The sequence below is a fragment of the Macaca thibetana genome, chromosome 10 (genome assembly GCF_024542745.1).
Source record: "Macaca thibetana thibetana isolate TM-01 chromosome 10, ASM2454274v1, whole genome shotgun sequence".
Classification (NCBI taxonomy): Eukaryota; Metazoa; Chordata; class Mammalia; order Primates; family Cercopithecidae; genus Macaca; species Macaca thibetana.
The window spans coordinates 82,411,447-82,432,207 of record NC_065587.1 but is presented as its reverse complement, the minus strand read 5'-3'; the positions used below and the strand labels follow the sequence as shown (position 1 = coordinate 82,432,207).

Below are 20,761 nucleotides of genomic sequence, written 5' to 3'. Positions count from 1 at the left end.
GAATATTAGCATAGTAATGTTCATACACAATTGTGTGTTGTGGGGGCGGGGACAGTTATATATCTGCAAATGTGGAGACCAAGTGTCACCAATGGTTGCCTCTGAATGGTAGGACTAGGGGTGATTTTTCCTTTGTCCTTGATATTTCCTGTATTAGTTCCTTTTCATGTGTCAGAAAAGATAGTTTGAAGGAAATAAAAATAAAGAAATCAAATATGAAAAATCACGAGATTAGAAACCAACAGTATTAAAAAACTACCTACCAAAGCATTTTCTGCAATGTCGACTTGGAATAACTTTCCAATAGTTTCCTGCAATGGAATAACTAAAGCTGAAACAAACAAATCCAGTCACAAACAACTGCTGACATTTCTAAAGGTAGAAGTATTAATTATATTTTAATTTTCAGCTTTATAAGGGTATTTTTCTGCATAAAACCAGTATGGTACACAAATACTTTTAATAACACGTATCCTTTGTTACATTTAACTATATGTAATAAAATAGAGAACATGAGTATGCGTATTCAACATCCTGAGTTTACTACACTGGGTGAGGACTTCCATGTTAAGTTTTCCATGGCATAACATGCTAAGAACTAGTTTCCCCGCTCTTGTGCCACAAAGGACCTGCAAAGGGTTTCCCACCTTTTAGTTGTTCATTCAGAGTAAAGAAAGACTTAACAGATACAGAGGCGTAGGGGTGAGGCTTAAGTGCTTCCATTTTCCGTGTTTCACCTACCCTCTCTCCTCTCCAAAAGGAGACTATGCTATTTCTGCACCAGAAAAACACTCTTTCCCCTTAACCCTCTTTTCTCCAGGATCCTGCTCCCTCCACCTCCATCTCTATCACTCTTTAGTCTCTGTCTTCTGTGTCTCCTTCCTTCACCTTACAACAGGTACAAGCTTTCCAATTACGAAAAAACTCCTCCCTCTATGCACCTTCTGGTTGTTTGGTTTATAATCCACAACTCCTTCCTAGATTCTTTCTCCCCATTCTGGGTATCTCTTTGCTTTTACAGCTCTCCTAATACTATCTGCAGTCTGCACTCACTGTTCTCAGTCCTGCTTCACCTGACCTCTTTGAAGCACAGCATTGTCAACAGCCTCCTAAAAGCTTCTTCAGAACCTTCTACTCTGGTTGCCCTCTTCTATTAGAGAAGCCAATCGTTTTTTACTTTACCCACACCCACTTCCCTGCCTGAAACTTGGAAAGATTTCATGCTACCAACATGATGTTGCTAAATATGGAGCTGGGAAGAGATGTGCTCAATGGTTCTCATGAGCCAGCTCCAGCACACTCCCGTGAGGGGTGAAAAATTAGATCAACAGGATTATCTATCCCTGTCTCTCACTTGAAAATTTGAACTAGGAGACTTCGAGATAATAGCAGAGGTCCCTGGAGTTGGAAGAACATTTAGACTTCAGGGTGTGCGCAGTGGTGCGCTGGCTCTTGGTTGGGGACTGCTTTGTATCATTTGCCAACTTCCATGGTATAAATATTCCCACCAGGGCTGATGTCAAGCTATCAATATGATGTCACAGAACAGAAATTGGGAAGAGATGCTAACAATTGGCTCTCACAGGTTGGCCTAAGCTAGCTTCAGCTCACCATTGGGTGTAGCATATTCATATGGGGCCACACACTGATGAACACTACTACGGATAGACCACAGGGAGTAAAAAGAATGAAGGCAACCAGACAGCATTCATGTAACACCAGAGTGCATGTGAACAGGAAGAACGTTGTTCTGGTGTTTCAATATTCCCACCTCTTGTGAGGCCTGGCTCTGTTTCTGGATCCCTGAGTTACACAGGAGCCTCTCTGTAACAAATGTTTCTGCGTTTAAACTGGCCTCAGTGCATTTTTGCTTTCAACAATCAAAAGATACCTTACTAAGACACTTTCCAGCTTACTATTCCTGACATCTTTATTGGCTCTTCCTCTTTCTGCCAACCCTAAGTACAATTGCAGAAGGTTCTTTTCTATATTCTTGCCCTAGAGAGTTACCTATTTCTACGGTTTCAGCTGTCACTTCTGAAAGGGACTTCCAATTAAGAACCATAGCCTCCCCTTTGACAGGTTTACATTGCCTCACTTAATCCTCTTACCAACCTTTTGAGATGGGTATTATTGATCATATTTTATAAAAACTGAGGTCTAGAGCAATTGATTGGCCCAGGTCCAACTATACACAGACAGTGGCAGAGTTGAATTTTGAAGCCCTATCTGACTTCAAGTCAACGGTCTTAACCTCAATACCCCAGTTCCAGTTCCACATTTCCAACTACCTGCCAGCTATTTATACTAACATATTCCACTGCCATCGCAAACTCGACATATCTAAAACAGGAATGATCCCGTGCTCCTTGCCACATCACATCCCTTGAATTTTCCAGTCACAAAAAGCATAACTTTAACTCTAAAGTTATTTTGCAATAGTCATTTAATAAATCTTCATTGTGATTTAGGTACTAGGATTTAGTAGTCATAAAAAATAAGCAAATCCAGTAAGAGAGAACACCAAATAAACATACATCAGGAGCTTGTAAGTGCTATGGAAACAAAGCAATTAGTCAGCAGACAGCAGGGGCACTATTTTCTAAAGTAGTCACAGGAGGAATCTTTGATGAGGTCAGCTGAGTAAAGATCTGACAGGCGAGGAAGTAAGACACATAGTTACCTTGGGGAAGAGCATAGAGCAAAGCCCTGGCCTGTTTGAAAGACTGCAAGGAGGCCAGAGTTGCTGAAAAGTTGGGAGTGAAAGGAAGATGGGATCAGAGACATGATAAAAAAAACCAGAATCCTAAGGGTCTTATGGATTAGGGCTCTGGATTACTACTAAATTAAATGAGAAACTAACAGTTCCAAGCAGAGGACTGACAATGATTTGTGTTTTAAGAGAATTACTTTGCCATGATAACAGACTGTCAGGGACAAAGGTAGAAGCATGGAGACCAATAGGAGGCTACTGCAATAATCTAGGCAAGAGGTGATGGTAACTGGACAACATGGTGATGGTAAAGGTGGCAAGAAGAGGTAGAGTTTGGTTATATTTTGAAATGTAAATAAAAGCTGCTGATAAATTAGATGTGGGAGAGAAGGATATAAGAGGAATCAATAAAAATGTTTTTTGGCCTGAGTAACTAAAAGAATAGATTTGCTCTGCCTACCATATCCGATCACTCATCAAGTTCTGTTGATGCTTCTAGGTCTCTCTCATATATCTCGTTATTTGTATGTGTTGGCTCTCCATGGGTGGCAGGCCTTTATTTCTCATGCCTGCAATGCCTTTAACACAGCCTTCTAATGGGTTTCTCTATCCTTTCTCTTCCTCTTTCTCAAATGCCATCCCCAAATTAATCTTCCTTAAACATCACTATATCACACCCTACAGCATTCTACCTCTGTGCCTTTCCTCCTGCCATGCCCTGATTTCCAATGCTAGGAGCCACCAACTCAAATTCTTTCAAATCCCAGGTCAGATTCTGTGTCCTCTAAGAAGCCTTGACCACATGAACCCCTAATGATTTTTCTTTTCCCTTAATTCCTGTTGCACTTTAATGACTGCACCATTTCTATGGCATTTACTATTACCAATAATAGTGTTTTAGGAGCCTCACCACCCTCTTCCTCACCCTGGCCCAAGTGTATGTTTTTATCTAAGCAGGTTTTATGTAGAAATTTTACTTTATGGCCAGGCACAGCAGCTCACGCCTGTCATCCCAGCACGTTGGGAGGCCAAGGCAGGCAGATCACCTGAGGTCAGGAGCTCAAGACCAGCCTTGCTAACATGGTGAAACCCTGTCTCTACCAAAACTACAAAAATTAGCCAGGCGTGGTGGTGCACCCCTGTAATCCCAGCTACTCAGGAGGCTGTGGCAGGAGAATCATTTGAACCCGGGAGGCAGAGGTTGCAGTGAGCCGAGATCGCGCCACTGCACTCCAGCCTGGGCAACAGAGACTCCATCTCGGAAAAAAAACAATTCCACTTTCATCTTTGTGTCTAGCACAATATCGTATACATAGAAGCCAAAAGAATAAATTAATATCTTTATGGTCTGAATTATAAAGTGCAAAATAAAATGTTATAAGCATTAATAAAGCTACTTATATTTAATCATACAGAAAGATTTCTAGTCAACTGATAAAATTAATATTTTTCTAGCTAAAAGTTAGTCACATTTTCTGTATGGATGCCAATCTGATTTTTATGGTAATTATAAAAAATGTGAACAAAGTGGGAACAAAGAGAAATATCTTATACAGATTCAAATAAATTCTCAGTAGAAACACAATATACAATGGATTCAGAGAAAAACCCTTTAAGAAAAAAATACTAAAGAGGGGAGAAAACCACCATTGTTTCTACCACTTAAAAAAAAAAAAATTAACAATTCTGATACAATTAAAATCTAAATATGTTGCAAGCTAAACTGATTCCTAGGAAAGTCTTTCTTTAAAATTAGCCAGTTACTTTTCAAAGTAAATTAAGTCACTGAATACATATACCTTATTCAAATATTGTGCAATGTAACCTCTTCCACAACCAAGATCCAAAGCAAGGGGGAAAGCTCTAAAAAAAAAAAAAAAAGACACAAAGGTTATGCTCTGTCCATAATACAGTCTATACATTAAGAATTATTTTTTCTTAAGTAAAATCATTTCAGTAAACACAACTTCCAGAAGGTTACATCATCTGTCTTTTCGGCCTCACCTTACAAGCTATATATACCAGAGCCTACAATACAAGGCAAGTCTGTCTGCTAGGTATTCACAGGACCTCGTGATGAGCCAGCTTTCCACTAGCTGTCTCCATGATGTGGACTCGAAGAACAGATCTAATGAGGATATTTTAACTCAATAATACATCCAGATAAAGAATGCAAAGAAGCTAATGTAAATCAACCTGAAAATAACTGACATACTCATCAATAATTATCCCTATTTCTCAGACTTGTTGAAGCAGTGGAACACTTAGAAATCATAATGTGAAATACCATTAAGTATTAATGTTAAACTAAAAAGAACTTGAATAATAAACTTTTACTGAAAACGTACCAGGTTCAAAGTACTGTACTAAGTGTCTCAAGCTAAGTAAGCCAAACCAAGTACCTCAACTAATAAGCAGCAGTCAACAATTCAGTGAGTCTGAATCCTGGGCTGGAACTATTATCCTCCATGCCATGCTGTCTTCTCTAAATATACTATGTTATGCTACATTGGTACAGACATCTAATTGTAGCCATAGGTTAAAAAAACAAACAAACAAACCTATAACGAGAAAACTTATCTACTAAGAACATTCTTCCTGAAAAACTTGAACAAGAAGAGCCCTTTGCAATTTGTTTTTAAAAAGCTTTTGTCAAAATTATAGTACACGGCTGGAGAATCCCTGGTGGTAGATAACCTTATTTACCTAATGCCCTATAACCTGATGATGAACACAGGCAATATGGCACAGTTAGGTAGAGAGGCTTTGGAACTAGTAAGTAAATCTTCCATTTTTGGAGCAATCTTTCTATTACTCGCTTTTGGCCAAATGAAGTGGATTCAGGCTTGGAGATAGATACAAGTTGTACTTCCACACATTCTTTTCTTTCTTCAGGCAACAATGAAGAAAACATTTGCTCTCCAGACAAGAAAAAGGAGACTTACAGAGTGATTTAAATCACCAGTCCGAGTAAATTCTTCCAAGTTCTGCCATTTCAGATATCAACTTCTCAGCATTTAACCTCCTGAATTTCCACTCAAAAGCTGACGGTATTGTATTATGATCACCACCACTTACCTGGGTATGTCATATACACGGTCTGCGATCCGACTTCCAACCTGAAGGATGACAAGAGGCGTAGGTTAACAAGGAAGTAACACTCTTTCTCCAGTATTCAACAATCCACGGGTTACCTGTGTTTTAAAATAAGTACTTCTCTTTTTCCCCTTTTCAGTGTCACCACAGGAACTTTCTTTTCAAATCACCAGGAAACAAAATTGAGGCAAATTACTCCAGAAGTCAATTTTATGAAATCAAGACAAATATTCTTAAAAATACACAACACACACACACATATATATATGTGGTCTTACATTTCATGTGACATAAGATCACAAAGATGAAAAGCAAAAGGAATACAACGGGCACATTATTGTCCACGGATATTAGCATGAGGTACATAAAGTGAAAAATTAGTTGGGGTTTATTGTATATGAGTACGTAAGTGGTCACTTAAGAAAAGCTGTATTATCTGATGACTAACAAATTTTGTGGAACTCATAAATGAACAACTTTTCTGAGTGACACTCACAAGTTACAAAAAGCCAAATCTGAGGAAAGTGCACCTCCCCTGCCCCAATCCCATCCCAAGTTAAGAGTCATAAGATAAACACCACCTTTTGCTGGCCTAGCTTCATCTGGCAGCAATATAGATGTGGGAGTCCAGTATTCCCCACATTCCACTCATTTCCTCATAAAGACCCCAGAGTTGCTACTAGGACTTAAAAGTTCCAAACACAGATGTACTTGCTTTTTGAGAGAAGGGCAAGGGAGAAGGGAGTATAGATGTTTTTTCCCAGGAGTCCACTTTGTACATCATTCTTTTTTTTTTTTTTTTTTTTGAGACGGAGTCTCGTTCTGTTTCCCAGGCTGGAGCGCAGTGGCCGGATCTCAGCTCACTGCAAGCTCCGCCTCCTGGGTTCACGCCATTCTCCTGCCTCGGCCTCCCGAGTAGCTGGGACTACAGGCGCCCGCCACCTCGCCCGGCTAGTTTTTTGTATTTTTTTAGTAGAGACGGGGGTTTCACCGGGTTAGCCAAGATGGTCTCGATCTCCTGACCTCGTGATCTGCCCGTCTCGGCCTCCCAAAGTGCTGGGATTACAGGCTTGAGCCACCGCACCCGGCCTGTATATCATTCTTAATATGAACACCCTATGTTTATTATAAAAAGAACTCTTCATATACTTTATTTGTTCTAGTCCCACAAATTGGCAAGGCCTCAATCAAGTTGGAATCCAGGTACTTTTTTTGGAGGAGAAAGGGCTACGAGCTCACATCTTCCAAGTACACGACATCAGCAGTGTAGTCCATGCACCCTGCCTTACAAATAGGATCCAGAAAATTTATTGGTAGTAAACCTCCTACGTCTATACTAGACATTATCAGCCTAAGACTTCCTGAGAAACAGACACCCTGTCAATCATCCGATCAGACGTGTGCTTGCACAGAGCTCTGCTCAAGCTAGGCGTTCAGTAACTGTTACATTATACTTGACTCCAATTTTGTTCCACTCCTGAATAAAAATTTACTGAGGACTGAACTTGGGAATGCGTGTCCTCAAAGTAGAAACCCTCAGTCTTTGGCCCATCTGGGCAGGGAGAAAGAGGTTTCTCAAACGGGCCAAGACAAATTAGAGATCTTAATTTGATCTTCCTAAAACATAAATCAGATCACTGATTAAAAAGAACTTCACATTCCCCTAGAGCAGTGCTAACAAAAAATGAGAGCCACATATGTAATTTCAAATTTTCCAGAAGCCACATAAGTAAAAACGAGAGAAATTTAATTTCAAATTTTAATTGAAATTTAATTTTAAATTTATATTTAATATATTTCATGGAACCCAATATATCAGAAATACCACTGCCAACATGTAATCAATATAAAAGCTATTAATGAGCTATTTTACATCCTTTTTTCATGCTAAGTCACTATACTCGTGTGTATTTTACACTTACAACATCTCAATTGGACTAGTCAACTTTCAAGTGTTCAACAGCCACATGTGTGGCCGGCAGTTACCACACTGGCTGGACAGCGCAGATACAGAAGAACACCCCAAGTCCCTATCCTTCAAGGCCCTGATGATTTGGACCCTCCTGACCTCCTCTCCCACTCTCCCTCTCTGGAGCTTCACTGGAGGCCTCTATCGGCCTCAGGGACGTTGCCGAAATGAATGAAAGCACGTTACAAATATCCGAAGCTAGGCCTTGCGAGATTACAGTACAGGCCGAGAGAGGCAGGGCTGCCAGTCAAGGTCAGACGGCGAGGTGGGGTGAGGTCGGGGCCTAGCCGGAGCTCGCGGAGAGGAAAACAAGCCTCCGCGTCGTCCGCCCCACCGCCCAGCCGGCTCACCTCCTCCTTCAGGTAGTCAAACTTCGTAGGCTCCGGCTGCCGGGCCGCCCAGTTCTTCTGTTTCCTTTTCAAATCCCGGTCGAAGATATTTAGCGCTCTGAGCGAGGTGCTCCCGCGGGGAGAGACACCAGAGGTGATTTCCCTACGGCCAGGGTTCTCCGCTGAGACCCTTGCCGCCCAAGGTCGCCGACATAAGCGCCACAGCCCTGCCGGCCGCAGCATCTCCAGCTGCTACACCAATTGCCGGCACTTTTTGTCGTGCGCATGCGCCAGAGCGGCTTTTGTGCCTACTCCGAAGATCACAGAGGGATCGTGCAAGTAGTTTGGCCTACTTCGCTTGCCGTTACGGCAGAGCGCCACGCGGAGGATTGTGGGTGTGAGCGCCCATGTGAGGCTCGGGAAGGACTCCCGACGGTAAGTGGGCATAAGCTCGAGTTGAAGAGCTTGAGGGGTCGTAGGTGTGGCGCAGGGGAAGAACTAGTCTCTAACAGGATCTCCTTCGGATCTGCGAGGGGTTTTGCCCCTCCTCCTGAGCCTTTTCGGCCTCCTTTTCAGGGTCGCTTCTCAAATCAGTCTGTTAGCTGTCCCCCTGCGGTACGGAAGGTGGGAAGGAGACCCTCGTTCAGGGGCCAGCCTTGTGTTCGCATTAGAGAGCGGGCAGAAGGGGAGGGTGGGCTGCGGGGATGTGGGCGCATGTCGGAAGTGAGGTCTGGTCGCCTTCCCCTCTCTCGAATTATCTGACAACGAGTGCTTTCGTTGTAAACATTTACAATACATACATTACTTCTGCTTGTTGGGATGGTACCTACCTCGTAAGATTGCTCGGAGTGTTAAGTGCTGTAATAAATCGAAAGATGTATAAATGCACCAGCGATAGCTTCAGTTTTTCCTGGTTAGTGTAATTAAAAGGACTTGATTTTTGAATAAGGAATGCTGGCCTTTAAATTTTTTTTTTTTTTTTTTTTTTTTTGCTGTCAATAACGACTTTTGGCTCTTTGCAAAATTCCCATGCAGAGATGCTAAACAATTAAGGACTATTCACAAGGGAGCAATATTGCAATATTAATTTATACATACATATATATATGTTCTAGTGTGTTTTGGGGGGATCAACTCATTTGGGCCTTCATCACTTGTAGGATAAGATATTATAGAAATAAGTGATATTTATTAACTGGAGTGAGACTTTACGTGGAGATTCAAGTTTACTGTTTTATTTATTTTTAAACTTTTTATTACTTTTGAAGGATGATTGGATTTAAAGAGGGAACTTTGTGAGCTAAACCTGAGTTGATTTTGGTCGGTTTAGTTAGGATGCTAGCCTTATAGAACTAAAGGCTGTTGGCAGTAGCAGGAGATAAGGAGTAGCAGAATGAGACCAGAATGTGAAGAAACAAATGAGGCCAACTGAGGCTAGGGAATCTTACTTTTTTTTTTGGTAGACAGGGTCTTGCTCTGTTGCCCCAGCTGGTGTGCTGTAGTGCCCTTAGGCTCACTCTAGTCAAGACCTCCTGGGTGGAAGTGATCCTCTTGCCTCAGCCTCCAGAGTAGCTGGGACTACAGGCGCCCCCCATGCTGGGCTCATTTTTCTATTTCTTGTGGGGTTTTACCATGTCACCCAGGCTGGTCCTGAACTCCTGGGCTCAACTGATCCACCCACCGTGGCCTCCCAAAGTGCTGGTGAGCCACCTCGCCCAGTCTAGGGAATCTTAATTACATTTGCTTTCAATTAGTAACACATACAAGTATACAGATAGAAATTCTAAGTGAGAACAATGGACATATATTTGTTCCCCTCCATAAAGCCCTGGGATTCTGCTTTGTCTGCTTTAAGTTTATTTCTCTAAATGATCTGTAATGGAAAGACGATATTTTGGTATGTTTCTGCTTTCTTGCATGTGACCCAGAATAAGTTGGAGAGATGAAATTAGACTTGTTACCTTTATTTTACATACATTAAACTGAGAATATATTGTGAATTTATGTGTTTTAAAACATTTAATTATGGTACTAACCATTATTACCATTAAAACATTTGTTTTATTTTTTAGTATTTGGTTTCTTCAAGCATTTGGTCAAGATTAAAAATTTAAAATGTCATCCAAACAAGAAATAATGAATGACCAGCGGTTTAGACGGGTCGCAAAGGACCCGAGATTTTGGGAAATGCCAGAAAAGGATCGAAAAGTCAAAATTGACAAGAGATTTCGAGCCATGTTTCATGACAAGAAGTTCAAGTTGAACTATGCTGTGGATAAAAGAGGACGCCCCATTAACCATAGCACTACAGAGGATTTGAAACGTTTTTATGACCTTTCAGATTCTGATTCCGATCTCTCTGATGAAGACAGCAAAGCATCAAATCAAAAGAAAATGAAGAAAAAAACCCAGACTAAAAAAGAAATAGATTCAAAAAATCTAGTTGAGGAGAAAAAGAAAGAAACCAAGAAAGCTAATCAAAAGGGTTCCAAAAATAAAACTGATTTAGATAATTCTGAAGGAATTAAAAAAATGAAAACCTCATGTAAATTTAAGATAGATTCAAACATAAGTCCGAAGAAGGATAGCAAAGAATTTACACAAAAAAGTGCGAAAGAGAAAAAAAACATTGTTCAACGTACTACAGACTCTTCTCTCAAAGAAAAACGAAGGACATTAGACTCGGGCACCTCTGAAATTGTGAAATCTTCCAGGACCAAGCGTTCTAAGACAAGAGGAGAAATGCAATCAGGTAGATTGGAAAAACTTAGAGATTCTTGGGTGTTGCATTATTTATTTTTATACTGATCTTTCAAAAATGTAAACACATTAATAAGTATTTTCATAGTATTATGGAATGGTCAAATGCTTATCTGGAAATACAAAGCTATAAAAGAAATATGCAGTGATTATTAATTTTTGATGTGGCGCTAGAAGACAGACATGAGAATTTGAATCTTGAAGTTAAACAGTGATTTTGATTAGTAGTGAGCCCTAGTGAGAACTATATTCTCTAAACAGATGTTGTATGTCATTACATGATAAGAAGAGATGTGTTTAAAGAGGGTAAGTAGGCCGGGCACGGTGTTTCATGCCTGTAATCCCAGCACTTTGGGAGGCCAAGGAGGGCAGATCACTTGAGATCAGGAGTTCAAGACCAGTCTGGCCAACATGGTGAAACCCCATCTCTACCCAAAACACAAAAAATAGCCAGACATGGTGGCACACACCTGTAGTCCCAGCTGTTCGGGAGACCGAGGCAGGAGAATCGCTTGAACCTAGGAGGTGGAGGTTGCGGTAAGCTGAGATTGTACCACTGTACTCCAGACTGGCTAACAGAGTGAAACTCTGTCTCAAAAGTAAAATAAAATAAATAGTGTAAGTAGAACTCCATCTCAAAAATAAAATAAGAGGGTAAGTAGAGTTGAGTACTCATTCATTAATTTGTTCAACTGCTCATTAACTAGTGTGTGGCAGACAGAATATGAGTAAAGCATTGTCACCCATCTCAGGGCTGTCGCTAGCTTATATGATATCTTTATGCAAATTAGAAAAAGATATGCTCTCTGGACACACCGAGCTCCCAGGAGTCACACTTTGGTGAAGAGATGGCACCTTTGAAGCAACAGATTTTTTTGCCCCTGAGCAGACACAGCCCCCTCTGGAGTGCATGGCTTGGTGAGTGTAGGATGGCCTTGATTTTAGCCCTTCTTGTCCTTTAATAAATGCCCTTGTGCATGCTTAACTTTGTGCAGTGGCCCCTGTCTAAAGCAACATTGTCCAGCAGAAATATATAATTTTGGATTTTTTAGTAACCACATTAAAAAGTAAGATGAAACAGGTAAAATTCTTTTAAATAATATATTTTATGTAACCCAATATATCAAAATTATTTCAATATGTAATCAATATAAAAGTCAATGTGTATTTTACTTTCTATTTTCTACTCATTTCAAACTAACATCATACTATTTTCATATTAATGTCAAGTTAGACAAAACGCGTTTCAAGAGCTCAGTTACCACATGTGACTACTGGCTACCATATTGGACAATTTAGGTCTAAAGTAGAAGAAAGTCAGAACCATAATACAAAGTACAATAGTAGTAAGTGCCATAAAAGATGTTTAGCAGAAAGCCTTGGAAATCTGGAGGAAGAAGTCACTCAAGATGTGGTAATCAGAAAAATTCACAGGGAGCACACTACTTTGGGGTGTGGAAAAATTTAAGTTTGAGGACCGCAGTGTTCTACATGGAAAGAACTTTTTGAGCAAAGATGTGATTGGGCATGTTCAGAAGAGATCAGTAGTCCCATTTGATTGAAGGGCCAAAATGAGTAGCAGCTAGAAATGATTGTTTGGAACTAGGTGAGAGACAGCTGGCTCTGTTTTGTGTTACGTGTTTACTAAACTTATTAAAATTTTATGTCACCTTCAGCAGCAAGCAATTTTGAGTGTTGATGTTGCTGATAGTTGGTGATGTTCAAATGAGCCAGACCTGTCATTACAGGATCTAAGGAGGGGTCTCGATAGATCAAGAGGTTTTGATAGGCCTAGAGGTCTCGATAGGCAGATATCACACTGGGAAGGTAGAAAGTATCAGGCAGTGGAGTGAATTCTGAATAGCAGGGACTAGGGAGTCAGTGGTGGTATGCCATTTTACATAAGTGAGCAGCAGACCTCATGAGCCGTGGGAAGAAGGGATAGGAATCTGGTTACTGAAACTGAAGAATAGGATTGGAATGGGACCAGCAGCAAAGTTGATTTGGTGTTGAGTTAGTGAGGTAAGTTAGTCTAGGATCCACTTCATTTGGGGCACTGAATTAATATAACATAGCTGTATAATCCTTTAGATTGATTTTACAGACTCTTTTTACATATCTTTTCTCATTTAATTTTCTCAGTTACCTTGAGCAATGAGACTGTATCAGCGAACAAGGTTAAAGTGACTTATGTAAGGACATGGAGACCTGGAACTGCAACTCAAGTCTTCTGATTCCTTCTACCCCACTATGTTGTTTGCAGTAATTTTGTTGGTTCCACAGTTTAGGAAAGGCATTACTCATAAATAAGGATTACGCAGCTCTGTATATAATTTTCTGTTCATTATCCATTCATCAGTTATCATTACAGCAATTACTGTGTGCAAGGGACTGTTTAAGTGCTATAAAGTAAAGGTGATGTGAGGACTTGGCAGTGTGATATTTGTCATTATAGAATGTTCATGCCCAGCACTTGCACTCCTGAATATGTTTTACATAAATAATTGGGTGTGTGCAAAGAATGTGCATTGCAGCATTATTTTTGAAATAAAATGGTAACTGGCTGGGCACGGTGGCTCACTTCACATCTATAATCCCAGCACTTTGGGAGTGCGAGGTGGGTGGATTGCTTGAGGTCAGGAGTTTGAGACCAGCCTGGCCAACATGGCAAAATTTTTACAAAAATTTTGTAAAAATACAAAAATTAGCTGGGCATGGTGGTGCACAGCTGTAATCCCAGCTACCTGGGAGGCTGAGGCACGAGAATCACTTGAACCCAGGAGGTGGAGCTTGCAGTGAGCCAATATTGCACCACTGCACTCCGGCCTGGGCAACAGAGCAAGACACTATCTCAAAAAATGAAAATAAAAATAAAATGGTAACAGATCATTAAGAGATTGATTAAATGTTATATGCAAACATCTATGATCTATGAAGTTTTAAAAATAGGTTACAAAATAACAAATGATATGACCAGTTACTTAAAAAAAATTAGTATTTAAATCAGAGAAAGCAAATTTAGAGATATGGTTATATACTAAAATCACCAGTTATCTTTGAATGAAAAATTAGTAGTCACCTTTGTTTAATTTATTAACCATATTTTCCTAATTGTTTTTGGTTTCTAATGATCATTTATTATGTTTATAATTGGAGGAAAATGGTAAATGGTTTTTTTTTTTTTGAAGTTGCTGGATAAGTAGTAATATTTACTGTCACTACTAGAGTAATACCGTCTAGGAGTAGAGACAGTTGTTTATATTTGTGTAACCCCACATTGTCTTCACAAGGCTGTGTACATTGTGGGCTCTAAGCAGATACTTTTTGGGTTTTATTTTTTGTTTTTTTGTTTTTTGGAGACAGGGTCTCACTCTACTGCCCAGGCTGGAGTGCAGTGATACAATCACAGCTCACTGCAGCCTCAACTTCCTGGGCTCGGGTGATTCTCCCACCTCAGCCTTCCGAGTCACTGGGACCACAGGTGCACCCCACCATGCCCAGCTAATTTTTGTATTTTTATACAGACAGAGTTTTGCCATGTCGCCCAGGCTTGTTTCAAACTTCTGGGCTCAAGATCCTCCCATTTTGGCCTCCTAATGTGATGGGATTACAGGCATGAGCCACTGCACTCAGCTGCAGATACTTATTGAATGAACAGATATTCTGAATGTAGTTGATATTGTTAAAAACATTAAAATAGAAGACCTCTTTAAGTCTCTTACGCAACACTTTATTATTATACAACCCAAAGCGTGGTGTGTATACCATTGTCATAAGTGAGAAGATTTTTGATGATACTCAAACTTTTAAAATATTAATAGTTATGTACTATGTCAATATCTTAGAAAACAATGTAATTACCCCATCACTTCTGTGACTTCAGGAATATTGTTTAGAACAAAGCTAATTTTCAGAAAATTCTATTAAAAAAATATATAAATGATATTTAACAATCATGAAAATGATATAATGATTGACAATTGAGAAATATTGCAATACTAGATAGACTGGGTCTGTAAAATGTTATTTCTAAGCTTGTTGCTTAAAAGTGAATTCTGCTTACCTTGTAACTTTCAGTGTTGTGTTTTTCTGATCTCATACACAATCTGTGACAATGCCTTCATTTTGGCGTTTTTCACTTCTATTGGCTAGTTATTTTTTTATTAACCCCTGCTTCCTTGTGGTGGTAACATAAAAGCCCATTTCCTGCTTTTCCTTCTAACAGAATACCTTTTCATTCAGTTAGTCTCAGGTCAAATTGTATCTTTGTGAAGCCTTTCTATAAATATTTCTTTGCAGGCAAATTTAGATGTTTCTCACTGTATGGTGATTGAGAAGATAGGTTTATAAATCAGTAAACTGTTACCTTTTATTTATGAATCCATCAAGAGCATGAGATCATGTTACAAATCTTCTCTCTTTTACCTTATCCTAGCTCAATTCTTTGTATGTAGTAGATAATAAATACTTGCTCAATGAATGGTTATTGTAAGATTATAGGACCAAGAGAAACTTAGTTCCAATTTCATTCTTAATTCTACAAACTTAGAGCTTGTAAGCAGAAACATAAGCTCCAATTTAAAGATGAATAAAACGTATAAGATATATCTACACACCCAGTAGACAGAAGTTTGTGATTGCTTTAGAAGTAGGAAATGAGCCCTTTCCGAGTTGTGAGGACTAAAATTTCCAACTTGAGCAAAAACAGTCTTTTAATCCTGGTGTATTGCTAATCATTACAGTTGATTACAAAGTTCAAGACCTGGCAGAAAAGTTGTAAATATTATTTCTCTGACTTTATAGGTGATCTCATCCACATCACAGCTTCTGTTGTCAACTACATATGAATGAGTCACTGATCTCCAACCCAGACTTCTCTAAGCTGTATACTCTTATTATTGATCCTTTCTTTTAGATGACTGAGTGGCACTTCATATTCAACATATTCAAAACTGAGCTCATGATTTCCCTCCACCAAACAAACTAGTTAAAATCCAGTGTTCCCTTTTCATCTATCCATTTTCTTAACTAGCTGGCTCTGAAAGCTAAGAAGCTATGACTCATCTTTGACACTTCCAAAATTCTCGTTCCCCATATCAAATCTCCAGTCGGTAATTATTATTGGTTTTACTTCCTAACTGACTCTGAGATCCATGTACTTCTCTGCATATATACTGCCACCCAACTTAGTGCTACCTTCGTTTCTTGCCTTGTGTACTGTACTACCTTTGCTATATTCACATCTGTTCTTCACTTTCCCCAGTCAAGGTGGTCTCTCCTCAATATGCAAGTCTGAGGATGACAGTATCCAAAATAAGATGACATCCCGTTTTTTGAAAACAGCAGTGTCTTCCCAGTGCTTTTAGGAAAAACTCCAAGCTCTCTATATGGTTTTTAGATAGCTTAGCCTCTACTTAACTCTTCATTTCCATTTGTTACTTGATTCTGTGCTATCTGTGATCTGGATATGATTGTTGGCTTTTTCCTATTGGCAGATTTTTACAGGTACCTTCCTTGCTGTTTGAAACAAATTTCCATCTATTAGTCTAACTTTTGACTGTTTAATCCTCTTCATCCTTCAAGTAACAGCTCAGTTATCACTCACTTAGGGACCCTGTTATATCCCCTTAGAAAACATTCTTTCTTGAATATCTTACTTGTGATTTTAACTTTTTCTGTGTATTGATTTTGACATCTATTCATGTATTCTTTTCACTCAGCTAGAAGTTTCACTGAGAGCACTGTTTGCTTCTCTTTTGCCAACTATCGTATATTGAGCACTTAGCACATAGAAGGCACACTGTTAAGTATTGGATGAATGTCTGGATCTACTTGCATGATGTGAGCATGTGTTAGGATTTCTGTTAAATAACTTGGTTAAGTGTCTACTGAATTTGTATTTTCCTTTACTCTGTTTCATGGAAGTTATGGTTAGGATTTCTATCATAAAAATTGACTAAGCATTTACTGAATTTATATTTGCCTTTACTGTGTTTCATAGAAATCATATTTTTATTGGATTTGATATCACAATAATTTGGATTCAGTTTAATTCAGTGTATATCTTTTCTTAATGTCTTTCCCCTTTAATATTTTGCAGTGGTTCCACCTATAATGACAAGAGACAGTGATGGTTATGAAAACTTGACAGATGTTGAAATGTTTGACAAAGATGCTCTGGAGGAAGATTCAGAAAGTGTTAGTGGAAGTGATGAAGAATCTGAAAGTGAAATTACAGGTGTTGGTAGAGCTTCAGGTGATGATGATGGAAGTGAAGATGAAGAGGATGAAGATGAAGAGGAGGATGAAGATGAGGATAGTGAGGATGATGATGAAAGTGACAGTGGCCCTGATCTAGCAAGGGGTAAAGGAAATATAGAAACTAGTTCTGAAGATGAAGATGATACGGCAGATTTGTTTCCAGAAGAATCTGGTTTTGAGCATGCTTGGAGAGAATTAGATAAAGATGCTCCTCGTGCTGATGAGGTAACCGTTTGAATAAACAAGATTATTTGTGAAAAACACAGTACAGGGAGCTTTTATGGGTGGTTAGAATTGGTGTCATTAAGTGGGAAAAGCTTATTGGTAATAGTATTCTTGATGATTCTGATTAAAATTTGATATGGAATATAATTATGTGAACTAGAAGATGTCCAAGCAGATAAGGAAGAAGCTCTACATAAATAATTAAAAGTTGCATGAAATTTTTAATACTTGTTTTGGCTAGTAGTTTATATTTCTGTTTGTACGGCACGTAATAGAAATGTTGCAGGGTAACATACTCAACTTCCTTACTCATGCATGCATGGCAAAATAGCTTAACAAGCTTGGTACTTAAAAAATCAGCTCATGATCATGTTCTGATTTAACAAGAAGCAGGTAAAAGAAAGTGCTTATCTGTTACGGTTTTACTATTGTTTGGCTCATTTGAAGTTCTCTTTTATATACTGAATTACACTTAGATAACTACTGTACTGTTAATTTCAGAGCATAGGGGACAGAATTTATTACGTTTTTAGAATCTTTATCTTTCAAGTATTGATAATGATATGGATTATGTACTATTTAATTCTCATTTCTCAGATTACACGTCGGTTAGCAGTTTGTAACATGGACTGGGATAGATTAAAGGCAAAAGATTTGCTGGCTCTGTTCAATTCATTTAAACCTAAAGGAGGTGTTATATTTTCCATCAAGGTGAGAATTCATTTCATTTGGAAGTAAATGTTTCTAGGCATTTTAAGTTAAATCTGATTTTTTTTTTTTTTGGCCATAGTTTTCATTTTTAGGAAAATAATGTAGAAGTTGTCTAATACAATTGAGTGTGACACTTATGTAACAGGTGTAACTGTTAGAAAGGAAGAGGTGAAATTATTATTATTGATAGGTTATATGCTTGTTTACACATTAAAAACCCAAAGAAATAAAAGCTTAGTAAAGGGACAGGGTATAAGAACTGTTTTTAAAAATAAATTGCATTCCTTATTGCTAACACTGGCCAATTAAGGAAAAAAAAAAATCTATACTAGAAACAAAACCATATAAAGTACTTGGGAATTACCTTAATAAACACAAATGACCTATGTGAAGTAAACTGTAACACTTGATAAATTTGAAAAACTTACATAGATTTGGAGACACCTTGTTTCAAGCCAGTCTAATGATTAAGAATCCAGACTTTGCATTATGAGAGACCGGGGTTCAAATCTTGATTCTCGTAAGTGCTATGTGATCCTGGACATTTAATTAATCTCTCAAATATGTTTACATCTTTCCAATATATCCAAGTGGATATATAACAATAGTATTGGTGGCTGTAAGGATTACGTATAAAGGAGCTCACACTAAGTATTTAGTGCAGTGCCTGAAACAGTCCTGCCCTCAATCGTTGTTAGAGATTGAGTCTTCCTTATCCAAAATGCTTGGGATCAGAAGTGTTTTGAATTTCAGATTTTGAAATAAAATTGCATTATATATACTTACTGGTTGAGCGTCCCAGTTCCGAAATCTGAAATGCTACAGTGAGCATTTCCTTTGAACCTCATGTTGACAGTCAAAAAGTTTGGAATTTTGAATTTTGGATTTGGGATGCTCAACCTGTATTACTGTTTAAATATTTAAAGATGTTATGTCTACAGTTCTAGTGTAATTTTGATCAAAATCCCAGTTCAAGTCAAAGTGAAGAAAAAAGGATACCAATAATCATCTAAAAGAATAAACAAATTAAGAGTAGCTAATAAAGTTTTGAGAAATCATGTTAATATAAAAACTTACCCTGTCACTTCTCAGCCTTTTGGCTAAGATCAAGTATAAAAACTCATCGTACAAGTTACAATATCCAAACATTCTATGATGCTATGGGGGTTGACAGGTTTGAGTAAAAATGGGACAAATTGGTAGAACAGAATAGAGTTTATATGATAACTTAGATCAAAATAAGCTGCTTGAATATTTGGACAAATGAACAAGTCATTGGATAGAGAACTTGATTCAGATCTTTACCTCCTGATAGCCCCAACGAAACTCTAGATGAAGCAAAGGAAAAAAAATTAAAAGTCAAGCCAAAGAAACAATTTTAAAAACCTGTGTTTTAGGCGATAGTAAGAATTTCTAGACTTAGAAAAGAAGAAAAAAAGAATCAAAAGATGCGACTATATATATATTATAAACATGTATTAAACCTATTGTGTGTATATATATACAATTAAAGTTAGTAAGAAAAACTTGGATCATCTTGTTGATAAATTGCGTATTTCAGACAGTTCAAAAAAGCATGTATTCATTAACAAATGTGTATTAAGCCCAGTAGTAGCAAAGCGATGTCATTACTACAATTATTTCTTGACTCTCAAAGTAGCAGGATTTTAGAAAATACCACACCTGGTGAGAGTGAATCCTTTTTCTCATATCGAGACTATACCTAATCTGTATAAGGTGGTCATCAGTTCTGTTCTATTTCTTTAAAAGAAAGCACTGGGTAAATGGTATGACAGAGATAAGTTGGTTATTACAAAACTGATTTTCATTATATGTTTATTTTTCTGTATTTCATGTAAACTATTTAATTTGCTCACTTTTCATGTGTGTGTTTATATTCAGATTTCCTTGAGCTTAGCGTCTTGTTTTGCTTTTAATTTTTCCTTTGGGTCTTAGAACCATTTGTTTTTCAAGCCTTGTATCTGTTAGTCTCCAGCCAAAGTGATCTATTTTTAAAGAAAATTTCTCAGAATGCTCTAGCATTCTGATTTGGAAGTGAGACGCCCTTGCTGTTTTCATTGAGTCAAAAGTTGTGACTTTTAGAGTTCCCGACCTCAACAGGTCTAGATATTTGTGTAAAGGAATGTACAAATTACGTTGATCCTATTTTTTCTGTTTAGATATATCCTTCAGAGTTTGGAAAGGAGAGGATGAAGGAAGAGCAAGTTCAAGGACCAGTAGAGCTATTAAGTATTCCTGAAGATGCCCCAGAAAAGGACTGGTATTAAATCACTATAGAAAATAAAACTGAACCTCATAAATTCATGTTATTAGTTCAGAATTCTGGTCATCTTGATAGTTAAAACTGAAGTTTATACTTGTGCCATTCATGGTTAAAACAGGTTGCAAAACAGATTTAAAGTCTGTTAAAAATGGTACATTATTCCAAGAAGATTTTTGTTTATGTATATTTATATTTCTGTATTCATGAAAATAATTATTGCAGTTTTTGGAAAACATTTCATGATTAAACTGATTTGGAATTCTTTTGAATTCTTTCAGCCTCGTTGCTCTGAATTAGTATGTTTTGCTTTTTTTTTTTGAGACCTCATTGAAGCTCTGTTTGCTTTCAAATTATATGATTTTTCTTATTTGAGAATCGAATAGAAAAGTGAAAGAATGATAAAACATTTTTTT

At 38.1% G+C, this 20,761-nt stretch overlaps 2 protein-coding genes across 9 annotated transcripts in view; one reads left to right on the top strand and one right to left on the bottom strand.

The window, feature by feature from the left end:
* NDUFAF5 (NADH:ubiquinone oxidoreductase complex assembly factor 5) overlaps positions 1 to 8,470 on the bottom strand; it is a 35,974-nt gene extending 27,504 nt beyond the window's left edge. For 5 of the 7 annotated variants that reach the window (XR_007717165.1, XR_007717164.1, XR_007717163.1 and 2 more), the window contains exons 1-4: positions 8,129 to 8,406; positions 5,792 to 5,832; positions 4,513 to 4,576; positions 264 to 311 (exon numbers count right to left, since the gene is read on the bottom strand). Coding sequence is in view for 3 of the 7 variants with exons in the window: in XM_050745647.1 (XP_050601604.1) it covers positions 264 to 311; positions 4,513 to 4,576; positions 5,792 to 5,832; positions 8,129 to 8,350 (375 nt within the window). In the remaining 4 variants the exon portion in view is untranslated. Of the gene's footprint in view, positions 1 to 263; positions 332 to 4,512; positions 4,579 to 5,791; positions 5,833 to 8,128 lie in introns of those variants that run through there. The other 2 variants (XM_050745644.1, XM_050745648.1) reach the window with 2 other exon arrangements.
* The window catches only part of ESF1 (ESF1 nucleolar pre-rRNA processing protein homolog), a 130,020-nt gene that overhangs the window by 52,710 nt on the left and 56,549 nt on the right, over positions 1 to 20,761 (top strand). Inside the window, exons 2-6 of one of the 2 annotated variants that reach the window (XM_050745627.1) lie at positions 8,519 to 8,542; positions 10,180 to 10,859; positions 16,968 to 17,353; positions 17,951 to 18,064; positions 20,245 to 20,345. In XM_050745627.1, coding sequence (XP_050601584.1) covers positions 10,223 to 10,859; positions 16,968 to 17,353; positions 17,951 to 18,064; positions 20,245 to 20,345 — 1,238 coding nt within the window. In that variant the 5' untranslated portion in view covers positions 8,519 to 8,542; positions 10,180 to 10,222. Of the gene's footprint in view, positions 1 to 8,437; positions 8,543 to 10,179; positions 10,860 to 16,967; positions 17,354 to 17,950; positions 18,065 to 20,244; positions 20,346 to 20,761 lie in introns of those variants that run through there. The other variant, XM_050745626.1, reaches the window with a different exon arrangement.